The following is a 25,503-nucleotide window of genomic DNA, read 5'->3' as shown; positions in this document are numbered from 1 at the left end:
GACTCCAATCATTTAACACACACACACAGCCCAAGATTTTCTCCAGATGTTTTAAGGCACATAGAATATAAAAGTTGCGACTGATGCATGAAAAGCATGTTATATGCTTTATAAATCAGTGCTCTTTAGGATTGCTGTGCTTAATAAACCTCGTTAACACCTTTAGAAATTCAAGTCATTAACTAAGGGGCGATACACCGACGTTCGTGCGCATGCTGAAGAACAGATATCTCTTTAAGTGGAGTGTATGTCCTGGTGCTGACTAGTGAGTTTTCCCTCCCTCCTATATAAACCCTGCGCTCTCCCTCCTCTGCAGTCACTTCTCCTGTGGACCCGCCAACATGAGTTTCACAGTAGAGCACCACCTCTACGGCCCGACCTCCTACCGCAAGGCTCGGCCTGCGTCCGTGTCCTCCAGCGGCTTCCACTCCCAGCGCCGCCGCCTCACCTACAGCCAGCCGTCCTCCTCCGACAGCCTGGACACCTTCAACGGCGACATGACGCGGAGGAGCGAGAAAGAGATCCTGCAGGCTCTGAACGACCGGTTCGCCGGCTACATCGACAAGGTGCGGAACCTCGAGATGCACAACCGCAACCTGGAGGCGGAGGCGGCGGCGCTGCGACACAGCCAGGCCGGACGCGCATCTGTCGGAGAGCACTACGAGCGAGAGCTGGGCGACCTGAGGGGCATCCTGCAGCAGCTGACCGGGGAGAAGGCCCGCGCCGCTCTGGAGCACGAGCACCTGGAGGAGGACATCCAGCAGCTGCGCGTCAGGCTCGAGGATGAGGCGCGCAACCGGGAAGAGTTGGACGCTGCCGCTCGCGCAATGAAAAAGTACGTGGAGGAGTGCCGGTTGGCGCGGCAGGAGCTGGACAAGAAGCTCGGCGCTCTGGAGGAAGAGGCCGCTTTCCTGAAGAAGAACCACGAGGAAGAAGTGGCCGAGCTGCTCGCCCAGATTCAGGGCGCGGAGGTGAGCTTCGACATGCGAGACTCGCTGAAGACGGACGTCACCGGCGCACTGCGAGAGATCCGCTCACAGCTGGACAGTCACGCATCCAAGACCGCAACGCACGCAGAGGAATGGTTCAAAGGTGAGTTGTGTCCAAAAAAAAAGGTAAAGTTTTAAACAAAGATTTAAAAGATTCAAAGTCACAGAGAAATAGTAGGTTAGTGCTGATTCTCTGTCCATGGTGCTGAAGACCGAGGTCACATCCACAAGAGTTATATTGAGGGTGTCGAAGATAAATGAGCAGTATCTTGCTTTAGGACATATCATGGTTGCAGTTTAACACAGGCTACTTTTATCATGTGTGCATATAAACACATCCTGATGGTTGTATAAGCAATGTCACTCTTGTATCCTGCCAGATCGAGGAAGTTTAATTTTAGACGTATGAAGAAAATCAAGATCTTAGTAGAAAATGAGAAACCATCGGGGTTGAGACACTGTGTTTAAATGCTGCGTTTTTTTCTTCCTTCCTGTGGCTGCGTCGCTGCCGCAGAATGATCGTTTTTTACTTAAGCCAAGCACTGCAGGAGTGAGATGACACACAGTCAGGGAGGAAGGAGACTGTGGCTCATTTGCACTCTCACTTGGGCGAAAACAGTGGGTGTGTTCTTGCTCGCACCTCATGTGCATTGTGTCCGCCTCTGCCCACTGTGTTGATGAATCTCAAACTCAGGACCTCTACAAATAGAAAAAGCCTCAAGGTCACTGGGCTGTTAACAGTCATCCTCACTGCTGTATGACTGGAGTTTACCAAGAACATAGGAATAAGGTGCATTTTTAGCTGATGATTAAGAAAGGTAATAGTTAACTTAGTGACTTAAATGATCTGCTGTAACAGGATCAGATGCACCACTTTGCTGCTGATCAGTGTGATAAAACACAAATTAAGAGGCTTTAAAGGCCGAAAGGGGTATCATGACCAGCAGTTCAGTAGCAGCTTCCCCCCACTCATTGCTCTATGCATTGATCCTTGATGTTCATTTACATGCTGACAGACAGTAATGACCTTCTCTGTGTGCTGTCCAGCTGACTGCAGCAGTGAGGCTCATTCACGGACGAGGGAGCGAGCTGACTCAGACTACAGACTGACAGATGGACTCTGTCAAGGTCACTCAGGCTCCCAGCGGTGACTGCTCTCTTGTGCTGTCAGTACAGATCACAGGTCAAATATCTCAGGACAGCAACAACAACAAAACAGTCTAGTGTGTTTCTATGGACTGGATGAGAGGGCTGGTTTTCTCTCTGCTTCAGTATATGCAGGTCACTTCAAACTGTTTCGGGACTTGTGCCAGCTGATGGTGTGACACAGCAAAATGAATATATTATGTTACATAAGCGACTTCTAAATGCTATATACATCATCTTGTCTGCGGTTCTTCTTGCAGTCCGTATGGAGCGCCTGTCTGATGCTGCTAGGTCTAACCAGGACGCCATTCGTGGGAGCCAGGAAGAGATTGCAGATTACCGCCGTCAGCTCCAGAGCCGCACCATCGAGCTGGAGACTCTCCGAGGAACCAAGGAGTCACTGGAGAGGCAGCGCATGGAGAGCGAAGACAGACACCACGATGACCTCAACTCACTACAGGCACAAACATCTCACTTGATCTCTTAGGGAGAAAACACGTTGCGTACATTCATTGCGTACATGTTTTTGCGTGGTATCTGACCTGTAAGGCTGTGTGTTTTCACTCTGCAGGAGACCATCAACCAGCTGGATAATGAACTGAAAACCACCAAATGGGAAATGGCCAGCCAGCTGAAAGATTACCAAGACCTGCTGAATGTGAAGATGGCTCTAGATATTGAGATAGCTGCTTATAGGTCGGTTTAAAACCCACACATAATTAAAATATAGTCCTTGGGTTCTTCCTCACTGACTGTGTTATGTTTTTTTGTCTTTAAAACAGGAAGTTACTGGAGGGAGAGGAGAAACGCTTTGTGACAGGAGGAGCTCCGTACTCCTACCTGGAAAGCAGAATCTCTGCTCACCTGAAAGTGAAAGCAGAGGAGATCTCAGACACAGTCATCGTGGAGGAACAGACAGATGAGACCCAGGTGACAGAAGTGACAGAGGAGGCAGATGAGGAGGAAAAGAAAGAAGAAGAAGAGGAGGAGGAGGAGGCAGCAGCAGAAGAGGAAGAAGGCGAGCAGGAAGAGGAAGGTGAGGAAACCAAAGAAGAGGAGGAAGGAGAAGGTGAGGAGGGAGAAGATAAGGAGGAAGGAGAGGCAGAAGCAGAGGCAGAGGAGGAGAAAGAGGAGGAAAAGGGAGAGGAGGAAGCCGAGGAGAAAGCCGAGGAGAAAGCCGAGGAAGAGGAAGCAGGTGAGGAAGAGGACAAGTCCAAATCTCCAGAAAAGGCTGCATCCCCTCCTTCTAAATCTCCACAGCCTAAATCCCCTGCTGTGAAATCACCCGAATCTAAATCTCCACCAAAATCACCCGAACCTAAATCTCCAGTGTCCAAATCCCCTCCCAAGTCTCCTGCAGTGAAATCCCCGGCCGGAGACGAGTCGAAGTCACCTGCACCAAAGTCACCTGTGTCAAAATCCCCCGAATCTAAATCTCCTCCCAAGACCCCCGAGCCAAAGTCTCCTGAGAAAGAGAAGGCCAAGCCCGTTGCCATCAAAGAAACCCCTAAAGAGGAGAAGAAGGAGGAAAAGCCTGAGCCTGTCAAGGAGGAAAAGAAGGAGAAAGAACAGCCTGTGAAGGAGGAGAAGAAGGAGGAGCCCAAGGAGAAAGAGCCTGAGAGCAAAGCAGAGAAGGCAGACAAACCCGATACGAAGAAAGACAGCAAAGCGGACGAAGCACCAAAGAAGGAGGAAGCTTCAAAACCTGCTCCTCCCAGCAAGCCTGCAGAGGACAAACCTGCCGCCAAGCCCGAGGCTAAAGAGAGCGCTCCCCCTGCAAAGGAGGAGAAGCCCGCTGCTCCCAAACCGGCAGAGAAGACCGAGCCTGAGCCGAAGCCTGCTGCCAAAGCAGAGCCTGAGAAAACAGAGAGCAAGAAGGAGGAGAAGAAGCCAGAGGAGAAGCCTGCACCTAAAGCAGAGCCCGAGAAAACAGAGAGCAAGGCAGAGGTGAAGAAGCCGGAGGAGAAGAAGGACACCAGTAAAGATGAGAGCAAGGAGGTGAAGGAGGGAGCGAAGGCAGAGAAAGTAGAGAAATCCTCTGGCACCGAGGCCAAGGAGAGCAAGGAGGAGAAGGCCAAGAAGTAAAAGCCTGAGGAGCTCCATTCCAGGGCGACAGAGGCGGAGATGCCAAAGAACTGTGAGGGAGGGAGGGGAGAGCAGGGCAGAGAGGCTGGAAGCACCCAGCAGCCCAGACCGGCACTGTAGTGTCCAAAACCAAGCAGGTAACGGTATGTAAGCAATAGTGATTTCTGTAGCAATTATCCCCCTGCTCCCTAAGTATGGCCATTACACACCCCTGATGCTTCTGATGTACGACTGTAGTGAATGCAGAATGCTCTAAACTCTTTATCTGAATGTGACAACTGCCCTTAATAAATATCAAGTGCATTTAAACCGAATCCCGCTGACGGGGACCGCAGGGGCCTGCTGTACCTACACAAGCCTTTCAAGGGTAGAGATGTCAAAACAATGTCAAGCTAAAGATTGTGACAGCTATTGAATATAAAATGTATATTTAAGGAGATACAAATGTCTATATTATATTTACAGATACATCAGTATGAAAGACTTGAATTTTGCTTGTTGTGCACCTTAACGCAGCTTCTCCTGACAGGTGAACTGCAGCGTCTCACTTCTGGTCTGCAATGCTAGGACAATGATGATGTGCTATGTATAAACTGCTGAGATTATGCAATATGAAACAGTAAATAAAGAATGAAAATCAAACAACAAAATGCCTTTTGTGGTGGGTTTCGTAATCTGTTTACACAGCGAAAAACATTATGACCCAAAGTGAGAATTTATGAAAAAAGAAGAGTCAATAGTCTCTCAGTGCGTGAGGCCGTAAGGTAAATGCTCTGAGTAACTGCACTGCATTGCGGCTAAGGAGAGAGAGAGGGAGGGGGCTGTGCCCGCCCCTCCCCACGTCCCACAGACTATGTTCATGTATAAATCAGAAGCAGTTGCCTCCTTGCACAGAACTAACCGATTTTTGTCTTATTCCCCAGCTTTGCCTCACTGCACAAAATCATCAGCAACCCGGGTTTTTATATAATAATTTAGAATATTTTAAGTTGCATCATAGTGAAATAATGCAAACACAAAATGTACCCAGGAAATAATTATTAGTCAAAAATGTTTATATATTGACCTTAGAATTAAGAAATAAGTTCTCATGAGTTCACACGACCTGAATAAACCAAAAAGCATTAAAACTTTGCCTGATTGTAATTTCATTTTTTCACAATGTTGAAGATGAGAAAGCTGTATGAGACTTGCCAGAAATGGTTTAATTAAAAAACGATTCCAAGACAACAAGGCGAACACTGAAGATCATGAAATCCCTGTTTGAACAGTGTGTAATGTCACAGGCATAAAACAGCTGGATGCTTCCAACAGGATGAGTCAGTGAGAGAAGTCTGGGAGGGCTCGTGTGAGAAACCTAATGATCTTCATCTTCAGGCCAACCTGGGGCGACACTGAGTGGTGGCTTCAGCCTGCTAAAGGCCAAACACATCAAGTGCTGCTCCATGAGCAGACTGTGATAGCTGTCACAGTCTTTGTAGCTCTATGGACAGATGAAACCAGAGCATCAGTTCAGTTAAAGGTGATGAAATGAAGCCCACAGGGTAAAAAAAAAACACCCTGACTGCAGTAAAGCATGAGCGAGGCTGTCATGCTGTGGAGTTGCTCTGTTGCCTCTGGTACTGGAAACACTGAATGTATCCAAGGTTTTAGAGTTAGAAAGTCAGTCTGAGGTGAAGCTCACATCCAGCAGCAAAAAGGAAAAGGAAGGAAAACAGTGTTTTGAACTGAACAACAATAGTCCTGACCCAAAGCCTATTAAACACTATTGGTGAGCTGAAATCTGTCAATAAAAACAGGCCCCCTGCAAACTTAAGAGCTTCAATGCATAGTAATGGCAGAAACTACAAGAGAAGTGCAAAGAAGTTGTGGATGGCTACAAAAAAATGTTTAGTCATGCTCATTGCTGCCAAAGGTTTTGTGACCAAAATAGGGTAATGGTTGTCAATAAATGTGTCTGGGTACATTTTGAGATCATTTCATAATTATGCAAGGTTATTTTCCTGACTGTTATATAAAACTGGTTCATTTGCTTAAGACACTGTGCATTGCAGTTATTTTGACCAGTTATTTTTTATATGTATGTATATATATATATATGCACACACAAATCTTAATAATATCTTAATACAAATATGTAATATAACTGTCAGATAAAAGGTGTGGCTTTTAACTGCATTTACACTGCTGCTGGTGGTGACTAAACTAACTCATTATACCACTCCATGTCTATTAAAAAGCAGCTACACATTACATTTAAGCCATTCAAAACTAAGAACTAGTTCACATCCTTCTCGATTTATAATATATAATATATAATAATGATACTTTTGCCAAAAACACAGTGAAATTGACACCAACCAGTTTTATCAATGTGACTGCTAACAGGATGATCAATGACAGACGAAAGGCTGTAGGCAATAAACCAAATGTCATACTCCACAGACATGATTCTCAGTGGAAATGACTCAGCTCGCGCCAGCACCGAACCGCGGTGGCATAATAATCAGCCAGTGCAGACACCTATAAATAGAGCAGCAGAGAGAGGTGAGGGAAGGCAGGAAGGCAGAGGGACAAAAGAGGAAAATTTGCAGTGCACAACAAAGCCTAGATACAAGAGACCCATAAAAAGACCAGATACACACCCATTCAAGAAAATAACAAAGTGTTCTTTTATTTTCAGACTGGTAAAAACATTTCTAAAAGGCGATACTTGTGTGTCAAGGAGTCACAAAGGTGAGCTCGGGGGAGTTGGAGTCAGAAGAAGAATCATATGTACAGGTTTAACGATGACTGAAGAAGCCCTGAGGATGGTTGTACTTGAATGGCTTCAGACGATTTGGACCCCTGAAATTCAAAGGTAGAGAAAGATGTCAGATGTCAGACGTTTTGTATATTGCGTCATTGATCAAATGTGTGTAAGTCCTCTCTGTGACTGTCCTTACCTGACAGTGCGTAAACACATCTTTTCACGGGGGAACTCGCGGGGTCCCTCCACACTGTCATCTTGTCCCTCCGTCTCCAAATACACGTCCAGGCAGACACACAGGCGCGCAAACTGATTGGTCAGGAGCTGGTGTCCTGGACGTGGCCCCTGTAGCTCGTTTTTAAACACGTTCACCTCGCTCTCCATGGCCTGAAAAATGCAAAAGACAAGTCTGCATGAGAAAAATTACGAGTACCATCCATAACAGGACTAGACATAAAATGAGCTCATACAGAGCAAAAGCTTCCTGGACATAGAAAAAAAAAAAACACGTTATTGATGAGTTCATACCCGCAGGTTGTCATCGCTGCGCCCGCTCCGCTCTCCTTTCCAGCTGAGACAGAGGGAGAAAAGAGGAGAAATCTCTGGGTAGCGAGGGCTCAGCACCACTGCAGCCTGGAGACGAGCTGAGAGGACGAAACGGATACAGTTTGTTTTATACACAACACTAGGTCAAAACTTGACATCATGGCTGGACCGTGTGTGGTCAATGTGCAAAATGGAGGACAGAGTTTGTGTCTCTCCTCTCTGTGCTCACATATATAGTATTTTAATACGGCTCAATTCCCTACGAAGCTGTTCTCTTTCATGTTCACACACTGTCTGACTGCTGAACTAGGTTAACTAGGATCACAAAGTCATAGGCCTGGCGCCGCTGTTGCAGTCTAGTCGAGTTATCAATTACAGCTTCCTCTAGCATTGGTCATTATTACCTACCTGTGCCTCTTTCAACCACTCCCATGAAGTAGAGATCAGAGTCCTTCGCCAGCCCAGCCTCAGTCACATGACGTGTATATGGCAGATCCTTGACAGGTAGAGAAATATCACAGTTAGCTGTGCTGCCATCAGGGGCACAATTGGAGGAATACTTTCAGTAAATCTGATTCCAAACATGTATGTTTGTGTGTGTAGTATACCAGGTACTCCTGGTGACAGATGGTGGTCCAGCGAGCAAGGCGGGATATGATCTTGGCGGGGAAGAGGTTCTGACACTCACTGGAGACCGGGATGATACTGTGCTCTGAGGAAAGGAGGACGAATTATCTCAGTTAAAAGTTCAGTCTGTTTTTTTTTTTTTCAAGCATGTAGGAGTATTATACTACCAATTCAGTCTGACCTTGAGAGACTGGTGGCCCTGTTAACTCCCAAACATTTAAGTCTGGCTAATCTAGCATGTTTGTACTTGCCCTCTCTACAGAGAGAGAAAGAGAGGCAAACAACGGCCCAAGGGCCAAAACATGCATACATTAGTGAGTATTTAATGTGAAAAGTTGACATGTAAAGTACCTAAAGAGGCAAACTGCTTGTGCAAAGCCAAACGGGACTGGACCCGTCCCCTGAGCAGCTTCATGGTGCTCTCCATGTGGCTGGCACTCAGGGAACTACCCACACGCACACCCTGCAAAACATCAACACATATGATGATGATACGGCTGTTAAGACACAGGACATGCGCTCTGCTGGTAATGAGGCTCAATATCAACGCTCACCTCAGAAGCATCACTGGGAAAGTGGAGTCCTCCGAGACTCTGGACCCACATGTAGGGATGTCCCAGCTCCTCCAAGTAATCAGCAAAGGTAACGATCCTAAAAAAGAAATGACGGTTTAGTTCTGCTGGGATTTCGTTAAGTTAGGTGGTGTGGTCCTTACGCGCCCTCATCATCTGACATCCTCACCCGACTTTATCAAACTGGTAGCGATTAGCTGGATTGGGTGTCTCCCGTCCCTGGTCGCCGGTATAGAGGCAGCTGAGTAAAGTGTCTGACTTCAGCAGATCTCTGCAAAAGAAGACACCATCAGACTTTCCCTTCAGTGACTCAAAGAGGGAGTAAATGTGTGGGTTCATACATACACACACACACACACACACAAAACACACTCACCCTGCGCTGATGGCTGTGGTGAGATCTGTGCAGGTGGAGACCTTAGTCTTGACTGTCATGATGTTCAGATTCATCAGGTAGTAGAAGTAGAGATGGAGGATGCTGCCATCTGTGGAGACAAGATGGATAACACTTGGTGATGAATTAATCCATTAGAAGCTTCATTCATTATTCCCCCAGCCACCCTCTTTTCACTAATCCTTCCTGTGATCCTCCCACAGCGTTTACACTTTACACTGCAGTGCATTAGAGGGCAATAACAAGGTGTGGCCACAATGAATGATAGCAGCACCCGGGGGATGCATACTACTGTATGCCGAGGGTCATCTTTCACACTCCACTCTGCAGCCCAAGTGAACCCAGTGACACTCTGTCACTCAGAGACACACACACTGCTCAGTTGTTGGTTTTGCTGCAGTGAGACGACGGCTGGAGCTGGCAGCAGTGAGGAGGAGAACTGGGGAGAGGGAAGGTACTAGAAATAAAAGCAGGAATAAGAGGAGGACCACGGATGAGGAAATATGCTAACAGCTTTCTGTAGGTGCTGCAGAACCGTGATGCTGCAAGCGTCTCTCTCACCTCTCCCCCTCCCCTTCCCTCCTCCTCCCGTAAGTAGAGTTAAGCCTGCAATGCAGGTCTGTAATCTGTCACTGTTTCTTTAATGGCCAGCAGAGGGACCACGAGGGTCAAGTGGTGGTATGTTATCACAGCAGAGTGGGTCACTGTCTTTTTATTCCACATGCTATCTGTGAGGCTAGAGTTCCCAAATGACACAGTGTACACATGGGGACATTACAAGGAATGTAATGCAGATGATTTGTAAATATTTGGGCTTTAACGTGCTGTGTAACGATGGGGAATGTACTTGGCACAGGCTCTTACACCCAAAAGTATCAAACACAGATTGTGTTACCTTTACACTTGAGGTCTAGGCAGAGGGATAGAGGATGTCTCTTCAGCATCTCCCGTCTCTTGTCATCCAGCTGGCCACCTGTAGTCGGCCTTCTCCTCTTCTGTGAAACGGAAACACAAGGAGGAAAAGAAAGAAAGCAAAAATAAAATGCATGTTTGACCATTGTGGCATATCAATCAAATTTTAAAAAACAATTTGCCTCAGATTTCAGCTGATTACTGGGGAAACATGATATTCACTGAACCTCTCAGGCACTTTGGCCCTCTACTATTACAGAGAATAGAGGATGGGTTGAAAGTAGCGGATTGAAGGAGTGAGAAAGAAGAGAGCGTGTCAGATGAGCTTTCATGAAAATGGCTAGACACTAGACAGATGTTGTGTCTTAAATGAGATACTTCAGTTCTTACACTGACATGTAGTACACTGTGTGTAAGTATAGTAACTGGTGTAGTGCATGAATTTGGACACGTGACAGTGTCAAATCCATCAATGCTGTTGTGAACTCAACACAAATGACCAGCACAGTATGCGACCCTGTGAAAATGTCAGCTGCTTGGCTCTCTTCAAGTTAGAATACATGTTGATGGTCACAAATTCAGTGCACTACATGTTGCTGTACTTGTCAATGTGAAAATCCTTATGTACTCAAACCAGCAGGTTTGAGTATTTAAGTATGGAGGCAAGAGATTGCAATCAAACATGGAAACTGTATTCCCAAATCCATAGAAAGTATGAAAATATGTATTCTCTTCAGCTCTAGATAAACATCCGGGCAGACGTCTCACCAGCAAAAACAAGTGCTGCTTTGGTGCCGAGTGTGCATGCTCCTGTGAGCTCAGGTTACAGTCACCTCGCCGTTCTTGGCAAATATTTCTCAGAATCCCCGGCTAATACTCATCTGGATGCAGGAAGCGATCGATGGTTGCTGCTCCCCAACCTGCCAGAGTGCATGACAGCTAGGGGCTTTTGGGACAGTCTGTGTGTCCAGTGCAGAGATGGGTATATTAAGAAATCGCTGCACTCACTGACCTGAGGGGGTGTGTGTGTGTGTTTTGAAGTAAAGCCAAGCCTGAGACTCACCGTTTTCTCTTGTTCCTCCTCCGCATCTGAATCACTCTCATCATCTGGACGACACAGAACAAATGATTTTATGCTTGTAAAAGCTGAGAACGCATCGCTAAACATTACATCTTGACATACTGGCAACAACTGGTCAACAGGGCTGAGAGTTCATGTGCACATGCTGCATGTTTGATGGCAGACAAAAAGTAAAAGTGTTTGTACCCTGTGAATCCTCTGGAGGTTTGGACAAGGCCTTGGCTTCATCCACATCGCCACTGATGGACATAGTCAGGTTTTTGTCTGAAATGGAAACAAATGTAAACCACCGACAGTCAGAGCTCTAATGCCAATAAAAAAACATGTCGTCTTGAAATGTGGGACGTTCTCTGACGATTACTCACCACAGGCCTGGCCGTAGGCATTGGCTTGAACAAACAGGACATAGAGAGGTGGAGGGAGATGGCGAGCAACCTCAGTCTGTTTCTGAGTCTGTTCAAAAGGCATCGACAGGTAGTCCTGCACAGGGATAGACGCCTGACAAAGAAGACACAGCATAAATCATTATCATTTCAAGGATCCAATCATGATGTGGCACAGTGGCAGTTTAACCTTGACTTAAATAAAGACTTCAGTAAATAAGGAAATAAACAAAACGGTCAGTGTCATAAATGATTATTGAATAGTTATTCAGAACCCTTCGTGGTTCGTTCAAAGTTCAGAGGACGAAACCTTGATAATACGGCACACAGACAGTTATACCTGCATGATGGCGTTGAGTCCAGGCTGTAAGCTTGTCAGATGTTCCTTCTTCACTTCAATGCTCTTCTGGATCTTCTCCTTCGTGGCCTGTGATTCTTTGTATTTCTCTGCCAACCTGTAATCCAAGCACAAACTTTAACTACTGATCTGTGCATCCAAAAAAGTCTAGATTGATAGTTCAACCACAGCGTGCTACTAATGCACAGTGCTGTGTGCTGGTACCTCTTTCTTTGTTCCAGCTCCCAGTCCAGTCGAGCCAGTGTGAGTTGGTGGGGGTCGTTTTTTGTATGCTGGGGCCTGGAAATCTCCTGTGGGGCCTCCTGGTAAAACTCTTCCTCAGGCACCAAGTCTATTTCCTCATGCTTAGACCTGGGATGGGGAAACAGAAGTTAACTACCTGAAAATGTGAATATGAATTGACATTGTGACTGAGAAGCCATTCTTCCAACATAACTCTAGGAGCAACTTTTAATGAACTTTTTCTGTGTTGTTTGAGCTGGTTCATTATTTTTCATTTAAGCCCTTATTCATTGAGTGATAATACCACGGACGATTTCATTCAGAGTCGGGCTGGTAGTGGGTTCCTCAACGTTTTTAACGACAAATCTAAATAAAGTTTTTTGTTGTTGTACTGTTAAACTAGACCAACAGATAAAAGCTGTCCTGATGAAATGTTTTGAGTTTTACTTACTTGAACTCCAGACACTTGCTGATCTCCTTCTGAAGATGCATCACTTCATACAGCAGGTTCTGCAACTGAAGGTGCAGTACATCCACTTTCTGCTTCGCCTGGAAGGAGAAAAAAAAAAAAGACAGTGATTAATTCTGTTTGAATATACAACCCAGGTCAGTTTGACACAAGAAACAATATGCCATGGATCTGAACCAATTTTTAAAAAGAACAAGGGTCACTAAAGGTGCTTTTGAGGAACTAAAAGATTCCTGTGGCCCACTGTCGTCTGCATTTCCACCGAGGCCTAAAGTCCTGTGGAGATCATGCAAATCATTACTAAAGTAAATAACTGTATGTACAAGAACAAAGATTTCTTCTCAAACACATATTATTTTGATTATTCATGGTGAAAAACAAGGATCAATAAGTCTTAACGGGGCGAAATGATAAGGCTTGGCAGCTAATAACTGCAACATATCGCTCATTCCACCAGCAGACCAGCAGACAGCAAGACTGAGACGCCCCGTCGGCCTTGAGACCCGACGACCGGGCCGACTGCCCCAAGCCTTGGTCCCTCAACTGCCATCAGGTGGCGACTGGCCCCAAGCTGGAAACATGCCACGCACGAAAGCGGGACGGCTGATGGGAATCACAACATCTTGTTTCGGTGTTAAAAGTCTTTGGGCCTATGTCTTATCAGTAATACGCTACGACGTAATGGAGATAATAACTTTGTTCTATGATGGAATACAATTCCTCCATTTTTAAGGGGAAATCTAAATCTATAACCCCAGAACCAAATGTAGTTCCTGGTCTATGTGGTCAAAACACTTGTAGTTCCTTGAAAGGTTCCTGGGGAAAGCTCCTGCGGTGGAAATGCTGCATCTGAATTGAAACACCTTTAACGATAACAAACCAGGGGGCGTCTCAGCTCTCTCTGCTGACAGTAGCAGCTACTATTGTTAGGTTTTATAAGGAGGCAAATTGTTCAACCGTCCTTTTGTAGATCAGCACAAAACGGAGTTGACGCAGCACTTTTCCAGCAAATGAATGGAGTAGAGTGAACTAAACCTAAGGTGGGGTTTCTTTAAATATCTCACAAACAGAACAGCATTAAGAGTTGAACTCACCTCATGTGTCTGGTCTCTGCCTCTCTTCAGACGCATGTGAGCCAGACGATTAAGTTTTTTCAGATTCATGAAGTGGATGCAGCTCTGCATACGTTTCTGCTCCACCTCGGCACACTGAACACAGATAAAACTTATTAAGACTTCAGTAATGGCAAATGCAGAGGCTCATCCATTAGGGGTCATATATACAATGTTATGGTGCATTTGATTTTCCATTACTACAAACATATATCAATATACGCTTGTTTCTACAGTGGCAAACCAGCACCTCACCTTGATGACATCTAATCTGTAATGGGTCTAATGACAGAATATATTTGTGTATCTAGGTGGTAGGATTCATTTCTTACCCCCTCCTTGGCTCCATTGGCTTTAAGTTCCTGGATCTCACTCATGAGAGTGGCCAAACTCTCACATGACTCTTTGTACAGCTGGTAGTCCTGCTCGGGGTCCCGGCCGTCCAGCTCCACCTCCTCGCTGTACACACGTACATCCTGAATAAGAGAGAACACCAGATCAATATAAACAGTATCACAGCCCTGTCAGGCCTGAGCAAACCTGAGACCAGAGCTGCTGATGAGTATTAACAATGACTGCTCATGCTTTTATGAAGAAATGTTATATTGACTTTTGTCCAAAAAAACATGTTACTGTCTGATTCGCTCTTCCCAATAGTTTGACTTAACACATCTCAACAAGTAAGATGTGAAAACATAACACTCCCTGTAATGGAAACATGTTAGATTCTCAGTACTTAAATGTTTATGTGATTGTTTTCTGTCTATGTGAACACAAAGATGAATGAACATAGTTGTCTTTGTATTATATACTATATTGTCCACTGTCACCTCGTCAGTGAGGGTTGTCTGCTGTTGATGGAGGACGTACCAAGTCTCTCTGTATTTAAAACAGATTACAGCAGCACACAGATACCCCAGTGAGCCCCTCCTCTGTCCTGTTGTTACCTGCTGGTCTCCCTCCGCCCGGCCGCGCTTCATCTCCGGGGTTCCTCCTTCGCTGCGGAGCACCTTCGACTTTCGCTTCTTCAGAGCCTCCGACGACATGTTTGGCTGGATACAGACCGGGGGATGTACATAATGAATTATATTTCAATAAAGCTAAACCAGGCAACCGATAGCTACAGTGATATCACAACATTTGCCCATTAGCTGCTCGCTGTTAGCTCTGCGGTAGCCTGGGCTGGTTAGCTCATCGGCTACCTGCTGTTAGCTCGTCGGCTCATAAAAGCGCCTTCAACAATCAAAAGACACCAACCAGTGGGTACATCGTGTGTTTGGTGGGGATATCTTTAAATATTCACTTACCTCAGTGATGAAAACAATGCCTGAAGTTATTAAATCGTGTGTAAAAGCACATGCACAGGTACTTTGTTTTACCGCAGAGCGCCGACTGCGGACGGACGGAAGCCCTGTCGTGTCAAAACACCTACAGGAGTTACACTACTGCCCCCTGCAGGAATAAACGTAAATACCATGTCAGAAGGGGAGGGAAATACAGTACTGTATTAAAAATCATCTAGGTCAAAATGTTTTTTCCTCACTGTCCTGTAATAAAATAATTGAACAAAATTATAAATTCATGCACAGGATGTACCTTACTCCACTCTGCCTAAGTAAAGTGTTTCCTAACTCATCTTCCAGATGTCATCGTTGTAAAACATAAGGGGTCAATCATGCATGTTTTTTGGGGAATGTAGGAAATTAAAATATTTCTGGAAGGCAATACATGATCTTAAGGTTGTGGAAAGACCATTGGACATTACACCAACACAGTACTTCTTTGGTACTGAATTGGACAAGACACTGGACACCACACACAGGAAGAAGATTATCATAATATCCTATACAGCAAAGAAATGCATCTTGCTCAAATGGAATTAACAAAGACCCCCATAATTTGATTTGTTTAAACAAATCTTAAATGAAACTTTAAGACTGGAACAACACACATACGCTCTAAAGAATAAGGGGGGTGCCTTCCGGAGGATATGGGAACCGCTTATGGACCTACACATAATAGGGTTTGGCATGCTTTACAATGATTTACAAATGAACTGTGACCATGGACTGATTTGATTCAATTTGCTGTATTTTTGTTGTTTGTTTTGTACTATTTTTTTTTATTTTTCCCTTATTTTCCTCCTCAATTGTCTGTTCTGAAAATTAAAAAAAAAAAAAAAAATCTATATAGTATATCGGAAGAACCTATTGTAAGATTATTCCATACAAGCGGAAACATTAAGAAAACACACATGTGCTCAAAAGGTAGAGTTGAAATATGTTACAAGAACATGCAACACCTAGAAAAAAATCTGTAATATAGCTATATAAATGAGGTGCTTTAATATTATATTGCTTGAATATATGTTGATTTAACCTCTGATTATAACAACAACAAAGTAGACCATGGCATATGAAAGGGATTTATTCACAATACTAAGAAATGACACTGAAAATTTACAAAGTACATATGACAAAGTTCTGTGTACTTAAAATACATAAAGCAAACATTTGCCCCGCTCACTCATTTACACCAGGGAATTGGCCAGTTCACCCTCATTTGGCCATATCTATCAGACTCTGCAAAGACGTGGGCACCCAAGTCTTCTCTCCTTGGACAAACACAACCCCTCTGTCTATGTAGATGACAATACGCCCAAACGTGTACAGCTGTTTTCCCTCGTGCCGTTTGGCGACTAAGGGCATGAAGACAATGTTATTCTCCTCTGCCTTGGTCTGGATGAGATCTTTGAAGTTGGTTGGCACACCAGCGCTGATGCCCCTGTGAGCTACACTCTCAGCATCCCTGCGCTCCTGCATGGCCTCATACTGGAAGTCCTTTCGTCTCTCCGTCTGTGTGAGATATGCAATGTTCTCCCTTGCTCCAGGTTGCATATATCCACCTGTGGATGAGAAAAGATTTGTTATATGTTTTGATTGCAGTAGAAAAAACACTACATCATTACTTAAGTACGATTATATTATAAACTGCATACAATACTAACCCATGCCTGAAGAGACTGCACGGTTCATGATGTCCAAAGCTTCATTGAATTTCTCTTTTATGAGCGGCTGTGTCAACAAAACATCACTGAACATGCTTTTCCAACCGAGGTACCATTTTGTGATTTCCTCATAGTTAGGGCTGTTGCTCAACCACGAACACAGCACCTAAAAATCAACAACAGACAGACACAACAAAGACAGACACAATTTAATTTAATTTAAAAAGTAGTGTTGTGTTGTTTTATATATGAACTTGTTTTCTTTGCATTATACAAGGTCTGAAAACACCAGAATTTTTTTGGTTATTCTGACCTGTTGGTATTTTCTGCAAATAAATGCTCTAAATGACAATATTTTTATTTCCAATTTGGGAGAAATGTTGTCAGTAGGTTATAGAATGAAACAAAAGTGTTCATTTTACTCAAACACATACCTATGAATAGTAAAACCAGAGGAAGTGATCATTTTGAAGTGGTCTCTTAATTTTTTCCAGAGCTGTATATATAAAATACTCAGATATAGCTAACATGTAAACAATAGGGCTGTCAAAATTGCTCCAAAATGACGTTCGAATATTCGTTCTAAAAATAACACATAATTCGAATATATTCGAATATCTAATTGCGCATTATGCCAACAGGTGGACAAACTAGTACTACTTGTATAGGCTTTTTTTTTTTCAATTTTAACATCTTTGACAATGCCCAGGACATTACAAAATGAACTGGCTCGCGGCTCTCCCGCCCCCTCTAACTTGTGTGAGCAATTAAAGGTCCCGACTCTTGTCTGTATAGACAGGCTTCATTCAGTGATTGAAGCGGTGCCGATTCCGTGGGCGCTCCGGTGCACGAGGGGAGGGGGTGGGGGGGGGCATTTCTCCGTGCCGCGCCTCGGCCACTCAGCTGTGTGTCTGTGGGTAGCTCATGAACACCGGTCCCGCCGGTGGTCGCGGTCCTTCTGTGGTTCGGGTCGGTGATGCCGGTCTGCTTTGGCCCAGAGACCATCAGATTTTACCGCGGGAGGACTTTGGGGAGGACACGGTGTTGCTCCAGATGAAGACCGGGCGGGACAGTCGGCTGAGAGCTTCCTGTTTCTGCTCCGAGCTGCTGGAGCCTCGCGGGTGAGAGCAGAGCAGCTGCTGCATCCACACGCAGAACTCCGTTTGCAGAAGCTGAGTTATGTTAAAACACAACTGAAAATATTGTAGCGACCCCGCAGTAATGTTGTTGTTATGATGTCTGTGATTTCTGACTGACTATTAGCGTATGGTTGGATGAGAAACGGGGCCGGGGTGAGTGTGGGGAGGAGCAGAGGAAAAAGTGAGAGCTCAAGTGAGACTCACTCACTCACCTACACACACACACACACACACACACACACACACACACACACACACAGGACTCTGTCCTCCTCACACTCACCCCGGCCCCGTTTCTCATCCAACCATACGCTACCTGCCCGTACACATTCACAGTCAGTCAGAAATCACAGACATCATAACAACAACATTACTGCGGGGTCGCTACAATATTTTCAGTTGTGCAGTTGGCTATTATAAATAATGAGCGATGAGCCCGGCCATCATACAGTGCGCCCGCTGTTTTATTTAGGCCTTTTTTTTCTTTTTTCGTTTTTTTCCCCACTGTTTATTTAATATTCGAATATTAATTTTCACATTCGAATCTCGTGTTTTTTTTAATATTCGAATATATATTCGAATTTAGAATATTCGTTGACAGCCCTAGTAAACAAATCAATATGTAAGTATAGTATCCTGACCTGCAACCACTTAGTGAAGAAGTTTTTGTCCAGCAGGGACACGAAGCTGGAGGGGGACAGCATGCCCTCCCAGTCCATCACCCAGTGAAATGGCTCCATCTGCTGCTGGTGAGGGTTGATCACCAGCTCTTCCAGACAAAGAGCTGTAGAGGGAAACAGGAACCATTAAATGAAAATACATCAACGTCTCTCACTGTTCTGGCATCCTCAGTATTGTTATTGATGAGGACGTACCTAGTTTAGGGATGATGTTTTTCACCATGAAGGCCTCCCATGCGCCTGGTGTGAAAACATCTTTCCAAGGTTGGAGGATCAGCCGGGCTGAGGTGTCACTGGGATGCCACCGCTGCAACGCGTTGGACAGTTTGCTCCTGATAGGTGGGTAGAGGGGCTCTAGACGTGATTGGAGCAGAGGAAGCCATGGGTGAATCCAGGAGTGGATGGGCACCGTGTCGGTTAAAGGGTTCCAGTTATCCACCTATCAAACAGGAAACAAAAGGTTAAAAATAAAAACCAAGTAAAATGATGTAAAGTTTTAAAAACCAGAGTTTATGTGTCTACACGTGGATGAAGTGTGCATGTTTCACCTCTCGCTGCAGCCGTGGTAAGACCAGCTGCTCCAGCAGGTGATCCATGATCCACATGGGGATGAGAGGAGCCCACACGTCCACACAATCCACCATCGGCCCGACGATACGAGGCTGCCAGCTTGACACACAGGACCGCATCACTGGAATCCACACTTCCCACAGGACTCTGGTACGACAAACAACAAAAAACATGTCACAAACACATACAGCACAAAATATGTTGTAACACCTACTAAGTTGAATTAATTCACACAAACATATGTGTGTGTGTTTGCTTAAAATGACCTGTGGTAAGGGTCCATATTTGAGTCTGGGGCACTGGAGTGGAGGTCTCTAGACTCAAGGATTGCTCTCCACTGACCAATGTCTTCCAGGCAATAAGAGCTGTCCTGGAAAGGGAAAAGTCTCAAAATTGGAATCACATCACTGATAATTATGAGAGTATGTAGTTTCATCAAAACAATACAACTGCAAATCATACTGTACCTTCAGTGGGTCCCAGGAACGAAGTTTCTCTTTAAGTAACGGGTGAACAACAGCCACAGCCAGGTCTGCCAACCCCATTGTCTTGTATTCTTCGTAATAGTCTGTTTGCAACGTTTCAAAGATCCGGGCGCACTCCTGCACGGTGAGGGAGGAAAGTATATATAAGGGTTATGTTTGTGGATTTAAAAATGGAGCAGGGACTAATGAACTGAAACAGTCAGTGTGTGTTGACAGTATACATACCTGCAGGGTGGGTCCTTCCCCAGGGGCCATCTCCCCAGAGGGAAAACGCTCCACCAGTGCCAGCACAGCCTCCATTTTCTGGATGGCATCTTGCTCTGTGTCCAGTCTGCTCTGCAGCGCTCGTGATTCATGGCTCAGGGACACAACTACGTCTTTTTCATGCTGCAGACGTCTGGCAGACTACGGGAGGAGGATTAATATGATGAGAAAAGGAGAAAAGATTTCAGTACGTGGTAGAAGCAGCATGGAAAAGATTGACGGTACAAAAGTGAGAGTACACCTCATACCTGTAATATGTCCTGTTCTGTGAGGTCTATCAGTAGCTGCAGGTTATGTTCAAGCTCAGGCAGAGCAAAGCCAGATCCTTTCTGATCCCGGGTGGACATGCTTGGTGGACCTTCATCTGGGACACTGTGCTTGCTGGTCATCTGACTGTAACTGTAGTATACCTTTTGCTCTCTTCCAGTCATATCTATTACCTAGAGACAGGTAGAGATGTGGGGTAAATAAGACTCTGAGCCACAGCATCTTACAATGAATAAATCCTCATGATTATCACAACATTACATTCTAATTCAAGGCATGTAATCCAAGTCACAACACTCCCATGAGACTGGAGCAAAGGAGCGTTACTGCAGGAGTCTAACTTACCTTGACCTGTGCCAGCTCTCCAGCAGATGCTGCTGTGCTCCGCCCTGCTAGTTTGCCTTTAGCCTTCAGCTCATCTACAGTTTTGTAGGAGTACTTGGGTTTCTTCTTCCCGGCAGATGCTGCAGGATCCTTGCGCCATTGGCCTAACTCCTTCTGAAATTCCTACACAGACAGGAATTGAAAACAGTGACAAAAAAACGTTGATTGACTCACCAAATAATTTCTGCAATATTAAATAACAGTATTGCTAGACAGAAACAAAAGACAAGACAATTTTTGTCAACACTACCTTTTCCTCTTCTTCCTCCGAGTCAACCACAGGAAAATCCTGAAGACTCTGCTTGGTGCGCTCATTGCCATAAGCCCCCACTGCTCCCTTGCCTTTACGAACCTTTGCCTCAATAGGGTTTATAATACCTGCACCAAGAAGAGAGTGACATGTTAGTTTATCATCTCTACTCTTGTAAAATACAAACCGTTGCTAAACATCTCAATAAAATACCCACCTTGTGCATTCTTGCCCAAGCCTTTGCCTGGTTGGTAACCCATTTTCTGCAGAAGCTTCTGTCCGATTCCTTTTGTGTGCTTTTCCCAGTTACCAATGCCTTGTCCAGACTGTATGCCACCTGCGAACCTCTGTGACTGATGCCCACGGAAATTACCCTGCCAATAACAACACATTTAGTTAATCATATCATTTTTTCATTTGATCGTCTGTTGCAGACTAAAACAGAAAAGAGCTTAAACACACACAAAACTGAATTTACCATCTGGAGTTTTTTGGGCGCGGTGCTGCGAGGAGGGGACGGTGCTGGCGGAGCATCATCCTCAGAATCATTAGAGCCTCCGTCTCCTTTCTGCTGCTGTTTCTCCTCAGCTGCAGTCTTGCGCAGACCAGCACTCACAAAGCTCACTGGAGCAGTGTAATCTTTAGATCTAGAGAAGACACAAACAGCCTACTCATTACTCACTACTTAATCATTTATTTTACAGAGAACCGAGACACTCATCATCATATCACCTCAACAGAGATTTATTTATTGTATGCTTATATTTATAGCTTTTGTAATTCTGGTAATATTTAACTTTTTAATTTTTGTAATTTTTCTTTTTCTCCTATTTTAAGTTGTGGATTTGTATTATTCTGCAATATTCTTTACCTTTGTACACTGGAGCGCTATGACGAAAGAATTTCCCGCAAGGGATTAATAAAGTATATTCTATTCTATTCTATTCTATTCTATTCTATTCATGAGGGTGATACTTAAAATGCCTTTATTGATACATGGCTAATCCATTAAAGATGAATATAATATATATGATATGAATTTATGGTGCGAGTGAGAGATATGTAGTATGCACACACTGTTTATACAGTATGTTTTGCTCAAATTTCTATGTCATTAAATGTATGTTTTGTTGTAGATGTATGTTGTTAAATATGTTATGTTTTGTTGTAGTTTTATGTTGAATACATGTTGTTTTGTGTTGTTATTAAAATTAAATAAAAACAGACCACTTATTTTTGTGTATACCTGTTAAAAAAGAAAAAAAAGTGGTGTTTCTGTGTACTTCTTCTCTTGGGGTGGCTAAGATGGAATAAAAACAACCCCGTGCTTTACCTCTTGCCCCCGAAGCTCGGTCTCTCATCCTCATCCGAGTCCCTCTCAGCCCAGATGCCGTAGGTGGCCTGCTCCTTGGTCTGCCTGTGTCTGCGGCGGTCTGGGTTGAACTCATTGGCCAGGTCCCACTCTGTCACCTCGAAGCTCTCGATCTCCACTCCCTCCTCCTCCTCCTCCCCTCTCCGTCCGTACAGGTGGGACATCGACATCTCTGGATATCACAGTAAACAAAATACCAAGACGGTTCACGGGGCGTAGAAATGGAAAAGATGCATCCAGGGCTATCACTATGACAACTGAACAAATCCTTCAAACCATCGTCACATCCAGTCACATTTATTGAGTTTGACAAGACATTTCAGCAGCTGTGCGGTGTGGTCATTGCTGCTTTTTCATGAGTGAGGTCACCAATAACATTTTGCCGTTGAACCACATAATTACTAATGTAAATACAATAAACGCCAGTCTGCCGAAGATAGTTTTTACCATTTTATTTAAGTTAAACGGACAATAAAGTCCGAGTCTGAGTCAGATTTTCACAAATAGCTCCCAGTACTCATAACGTTACTAGACACAGCTACTAAAGAGAAAACACAACGTGAATTCAAGTTTTGATTAGCAATAGCTCACGCTAGCTAATATAAACTGCTCGCTCTGGAGGAAAACAGGCGAACTGGTAGATAATTAAGAAAACAACCTTTCTCTAACTCACCTGAAACCTAAGTTATTCCCTCACAAGGAGATCAGAAACACATTATTTCTTCAGTGGCAGCAGTGAAAGGTAACACAGCTAGCAGCAGCAGCTAGCTCCTTCGTATTACACACGACAACACAAGTACTTCCGGTGACGGCCGGTGTCCTGAACGAGGGAACAAAACAACTATTAAAACAAATAACAATCTTTTTTTTTCTTCAAATCGTGTCATACAATAAAGTTGATTTATTGATTATAAATCAATTTGTCTGAAAATTAGGAATGGATACAATTTTATTTGTAAAAAAAAATTCTTGACACCGGAAGAGGAAATTTGTGTCACACTGAAAACAGCCCCATGTGCCACAAGCTTGTCAAACCAAAGCAACGCTGAAATGGTAACTTAGTCAACAACAAAATATAAATATATATATGTACATCCATCAGATGTCAGTGTACACGGGGTAAGGGTGAAGTATCGTAGATGTCTGACCCCGGGGAGCAGTGGCAAGTGGCCCGGCGGCGAAAAGGCGCAGCGCGGAAACCAAAGTCCCTCCAGCAGTCAGCAGCTGCAGCATGCTGCCAGGAGCAGCTGGATGTCGGGAAGACCGTCAGGCGGGTCAGAGACACTGTGTAAGAAAACGTACTCCAGTCCAGCAGCAGCTTCTAAAATATAATTCATATTTCCATATTATGGATATATTATCTGAATTGATGTCTCAGATGAACAATATGCTTGTACTCAAATCCAGTCCACTGATTGTGTTTATCTGCTCTTTCTGCAGATCTGAGCTAAGATGTGAGGAATTTTGGCAAGAGTGGAGAGGTAGCTATACGTATTCTGGACTAGCAGCATTATCACCAAACATTTTGTTTTGATGGGGAGTGGTTTAGTTTGCAGCTTGATGAACTGTCAGGATTTATTGATTATTCTGCAGAGCAGCTCCTGGTGGCAGGATCAGTATCGCTCTCTAAACATCCAGAGAATGAGGACACAGAGGATCCTGCTGGCCAACTGGAGAAGGACAAAGAGGGCAGACTGTGTCCACAGTTGGAGTGTGTGTGCTACGGCCTTGGCTCCTTTTCCTCCTGTGTCTCGGCTCGCTACCAGCTCGCCATGTTGCTGCTGTTGCTGGAAGCAGCACAGGTCAGAGAAAGGTTTCATCAGTGGAATAAGAAACACTGACATGAGGCGCTGTTCATCCCAATCTATATCTAACGGCTTCTCTCTCTGCCCTTAGATCCCACTGAAGGACTGCTCTGTTTATGACCCTGCGTTCTCCACTGGAGAGAGGGATGTTTTGAGAGAGCTGGGTCTGACTGTTCTCACAAAAAATGAGGTCAGACTGATAAGAAATGTAACATTTGTTCCTGAAACTCCCCTCTGTGTTTCTTGTGTTCCTCATGAGAATGTGTTCTGTTTCTCTGGAGAAATATAGAAATAGTCACTGAAAGCACGTTCTGTTTGGTAAAGTCTTTATTGTGGTGGGTTCAAGACTTTAAGGGCAACCAAGATTTCAGAATTTGTTGCCAAGGACCATGTATCCCCCAAGCCTTTTTGTTATGAAATCATATCCAGAGCTGGAACAATAACAATAAGCAAGCACATAGTATATTTTTTCATCCAAAGGATGCTGCTTTGTAGCATATTTGTCAGATGTTCAAATAAATGCAAATAATTGATTAACCATAAACAATTATGGAACACTGACAAAACCACAGATGATTTATCTCAACAGTTTCAGGTCTGCTTTTTCGGTCACTAACTGTTCTGAACTGTGCAGGAAGGGAAACGTTTGGCAACAAAGCCCACCCTGTTTTACATGATGCACTGTGGGAAAGCCCTTTACAACAACCTTCTGTGGAAGAACTGGAACTCACGATGTCTTCGTTGGATGATAATTGTTGGAAATGGCTTCAATGGCATGAGGGACAGGTCTGTACAAGACATGAATGTGAGAAATGCCTTCTAGGAAGTGGAAGGAGAGATGATTGATTGATTGATTGATTGATTGATTGATTGATTGATTGATTGATTGATTGATTGATTGATTGATTGATTGATTGATTGATTGATTGATTATCATTTGTTATCTGCATCAACAGGACAATCGAAAGAGAGTTCAAGCGAGACTACAGCTACATTAGTCAAGCTGTGGATGTGTGTGCGGAGAGACAGCTGCCCTGTCCATCCCGTCTGATTGACGTCTTCAGTGACACGGCAGTCATCACCTTTCCTACCAGCAACCTTAACAGACTCCCACAATCCACCTGGGCAGAGCCACTTGAACCACAGTACCAACACTGCCCTGATTTGGAGATTATACAGAGCAAAACACAGAGCTGAGTTTGGATAAATAAGATAAATCTGGACTTTTTTTTATTGTTTCCATTGATGTAACCAGTTTTTAAATAAATGAACAATGAGAAAGAAAAAGATAATGTCAACCATTTTGAATTATTTGATTCAAGCTATCTCAAAGACTATATTCATAAAATTAGGAGTTTTAGTATCAATGTGTCTTTTGCTTAAAGCAGATATCAGCTTCGCGGCCGTTTCGGCTAATGCTGCGTTCGAGGCAGGCTTTTGAAACGGTAAGTTACAGCTTCAAGTCACAACTACGACTTGGTAGCGTTCCAGGTAACCCGTAGCTCGTGTTTTTACCATCCTGTTGTCTGTGAAAGTTCCCTATAACGGCCACTCGTAACTTCCGACCCGTGAACTCGTACCAGATCGAACTGGTATGACTTCACAGGAAGGAAAAACACAAAGTACGAGTTTCTT

General features: G+C 44.3%; 4 protein-coding genes across 4 annotated transcripts; 2 read left to right on the top strand and 2 right to left on the bottom strand.

Moving 5' to 3' along the window:
• Positions 1-341: 341 nt before the first annotated feature.
• Positions 342-4,220, top strand: LOC310992025 (neurofilament medium polypeptide-like; the record flags this gene model as incomplete). The annotated part of the gene is made up of 4 exons (XM_083979987.1): positions 342-1,092; positions 2,396-2,595; positions 2,707-2,831; positions 2,918-4,220. 4 exons carry the CDS (start codon positions 342-344, stop codon positions 4,218-4,220), a joined length of 2,379 nt encoding a protein of 792 aa, XP_083836113.1.
• A 2,648-nt stretch (positions 4,221-6,868) lies between these two features.
• On the bottom strand, positions 6,869-15,055 carry thoc5 (THO complex 5). Its single transcript, XM_083978196.1, has 20 exons — positions 14,953-15,055; positions 14,593-14,697; positions 13,978-14,121; positions 13,628-13,741; positions 12,516-12,613; positions 12,047-12,193; positions 11,825-11,939; positions 11,467-11,599; positions 11,288-11,365; positions 11,084-11,127; positions 10,004-10,103; positions 9,091-9,199; positions 8,884-8,985; positions 8,697-8,793; positions 8,494-8,605; positions 8,124-8,227; positions 7,924-8,011; positions 7,498-7,613; positions 7,166-7,356; positions 6,869-7,067 (listed from the first exon to the last, which is right to left on the bottom strand). The coding sequence occupies exons 2-20, from the start codon at positions 14,689-14,691 to the stop codon at positions 7,004-7,006; spliced, it is 2,055 nt and encodes a 684-aa protein (XP_083834322.1). The 5' UTR covers positions 14,692-14,697; positions 14,953-15,055; the 3' UTR covers positions 6,869-7,003.
• A 1,028-nt stretch (positions 15,056-16,083) lies between these two features.
• tfip11 (tuftelin interacting protein 11) lies at positions 16,084-22,860 on the bottom strand. Its single transcript, XM_083978497.1, has 15 exons — positions 22,737-22,860; positions 22,025-22,235; positions 21,170-21,338; positions 20,909-21,065; positions 20,692-20,819; positions 20,403-20,564; positions 20,039-20,230; positions 19,752-19,931; positions 19,509-19,643; positions 19,308-19,411; positions 19,020-19,188; positions 18,667-18,910; positions 18,433-18,575; positions 16,653-16,818; positions 16,084-16,550 (listed from the first exon to the last, which is right to left on the bottom strand). Exons 2-15 carry the CDS (start codon positions 22,231-22,233, stop codon positions 16,204-16,206), a joined length of 2,505 nt encoding a protein of 834 aa, XP_083834623.1. The 5' UTR covers positions 22,234-22,235; positions 22,737-22,860; the 3' UTR covers positions 16,084-16,203.
• A 217-nt stretch (positions 22,861-23,077) lies between these two features.
• Positions 23,078-25,149, top strand: srrd (SRR1 domain containing). The gene is made up of 6 exons (XM_083978677.1): positions 23,078-23,351; positions 23,504-23,544; positions 23,657-23,865; positions 23,960-24,058; positions 24,503-24,654; positions 24,825-25,149. The coding sequence occupies exons 1-6, from the start codon at positions 23,203-23,205 to the stop codon at positions 25,063-25,065; spliced, it is 891 nt and encodes a 296-aa protein (XP_083834803.1). The 5' UTR covers positions 23,078-23,202; the 3' UTR covers positions 25,066-25,149.
• Positions 25,150-25,503: the final 354 nt, after the last annotated feature.

Source organism: Trachurus trachurus (assembly GCF_905171665.1).
Source record: "Trachurus trachurus genome assembly, chromosome: 9".
Taxonomy (NCBI): Eukaryota; Metazoa; Chordata; class Actinopteri; order Carangiformes; family Carangidae; genus Trachurus; species Trachurus trachurus.
This window is presented reverse-complemented; position numbering and strand designations above follow the sequence as displayed.

Coding starts and splice junctions, on each gene's coding strand:
- thoc5 (XM_083978196.1), bottom strand. CDS start 14,691: ATGTCGTCGGAGGCTCTGAAGAAGCGAAAGTCGAAGGTGCTCCGCAGC. Junction 12,614..13,627: donor GCAGAGACCAGACACATGAG/GTGAGTTCAACT, acceptor TTCTCCTTCCAG/GCGAAGCAGAAAGTGGATGT. Junction 8,606..8,696: donor TTCCCAGTGATGCTTCTGAG/GTGAGCGTTGAT, acceptor GATGTTTTGCAG/GGTGTGCGTGTGGGTAGTTC.
- tfip11 (XM_083978497.1), bottom strand. CDS start 22,233: ATGTCGATGTCCCACCTGTACGGACGGAGAGGGGAGGAGGAGGAGGAG. Junction 20,565..20,691: donor CGGAGGAAGAAGAGGAAAAG/GTAGTGTTGACA, acceptor CTGTCTGTGTAG/GAATTTCAGAAGGAGTTAGG. Junction 16,551..16,652: donor TGCAGTCTCTTCAGGCATGG/GTTAGTATTGTA, acceptor TCTCATCCACAG/GTGGATATATGCAACCTGGA.
- srrd (XM_083978677.1), top strand. CDS start 23,203: ATGTCTGACCCCGGGGAGCAGTGGCAAGTGGCCCGGCGGCGAAAAGGC. Junction 23,866..23,959: donor TGTTGCTGGAAGCAGCACAG/GTCAGAGAAAGG, acceptor CTCTGCCCTTAG/ATCCCACTGAAGGACTGCTC. Junction 24,655..24,824: donor TTCAATGGCATGAGGGACAG/GTCTGTACAAGA, acceptor CTGCATCAACAG/GACAATCGAAAGAGAGTTCA.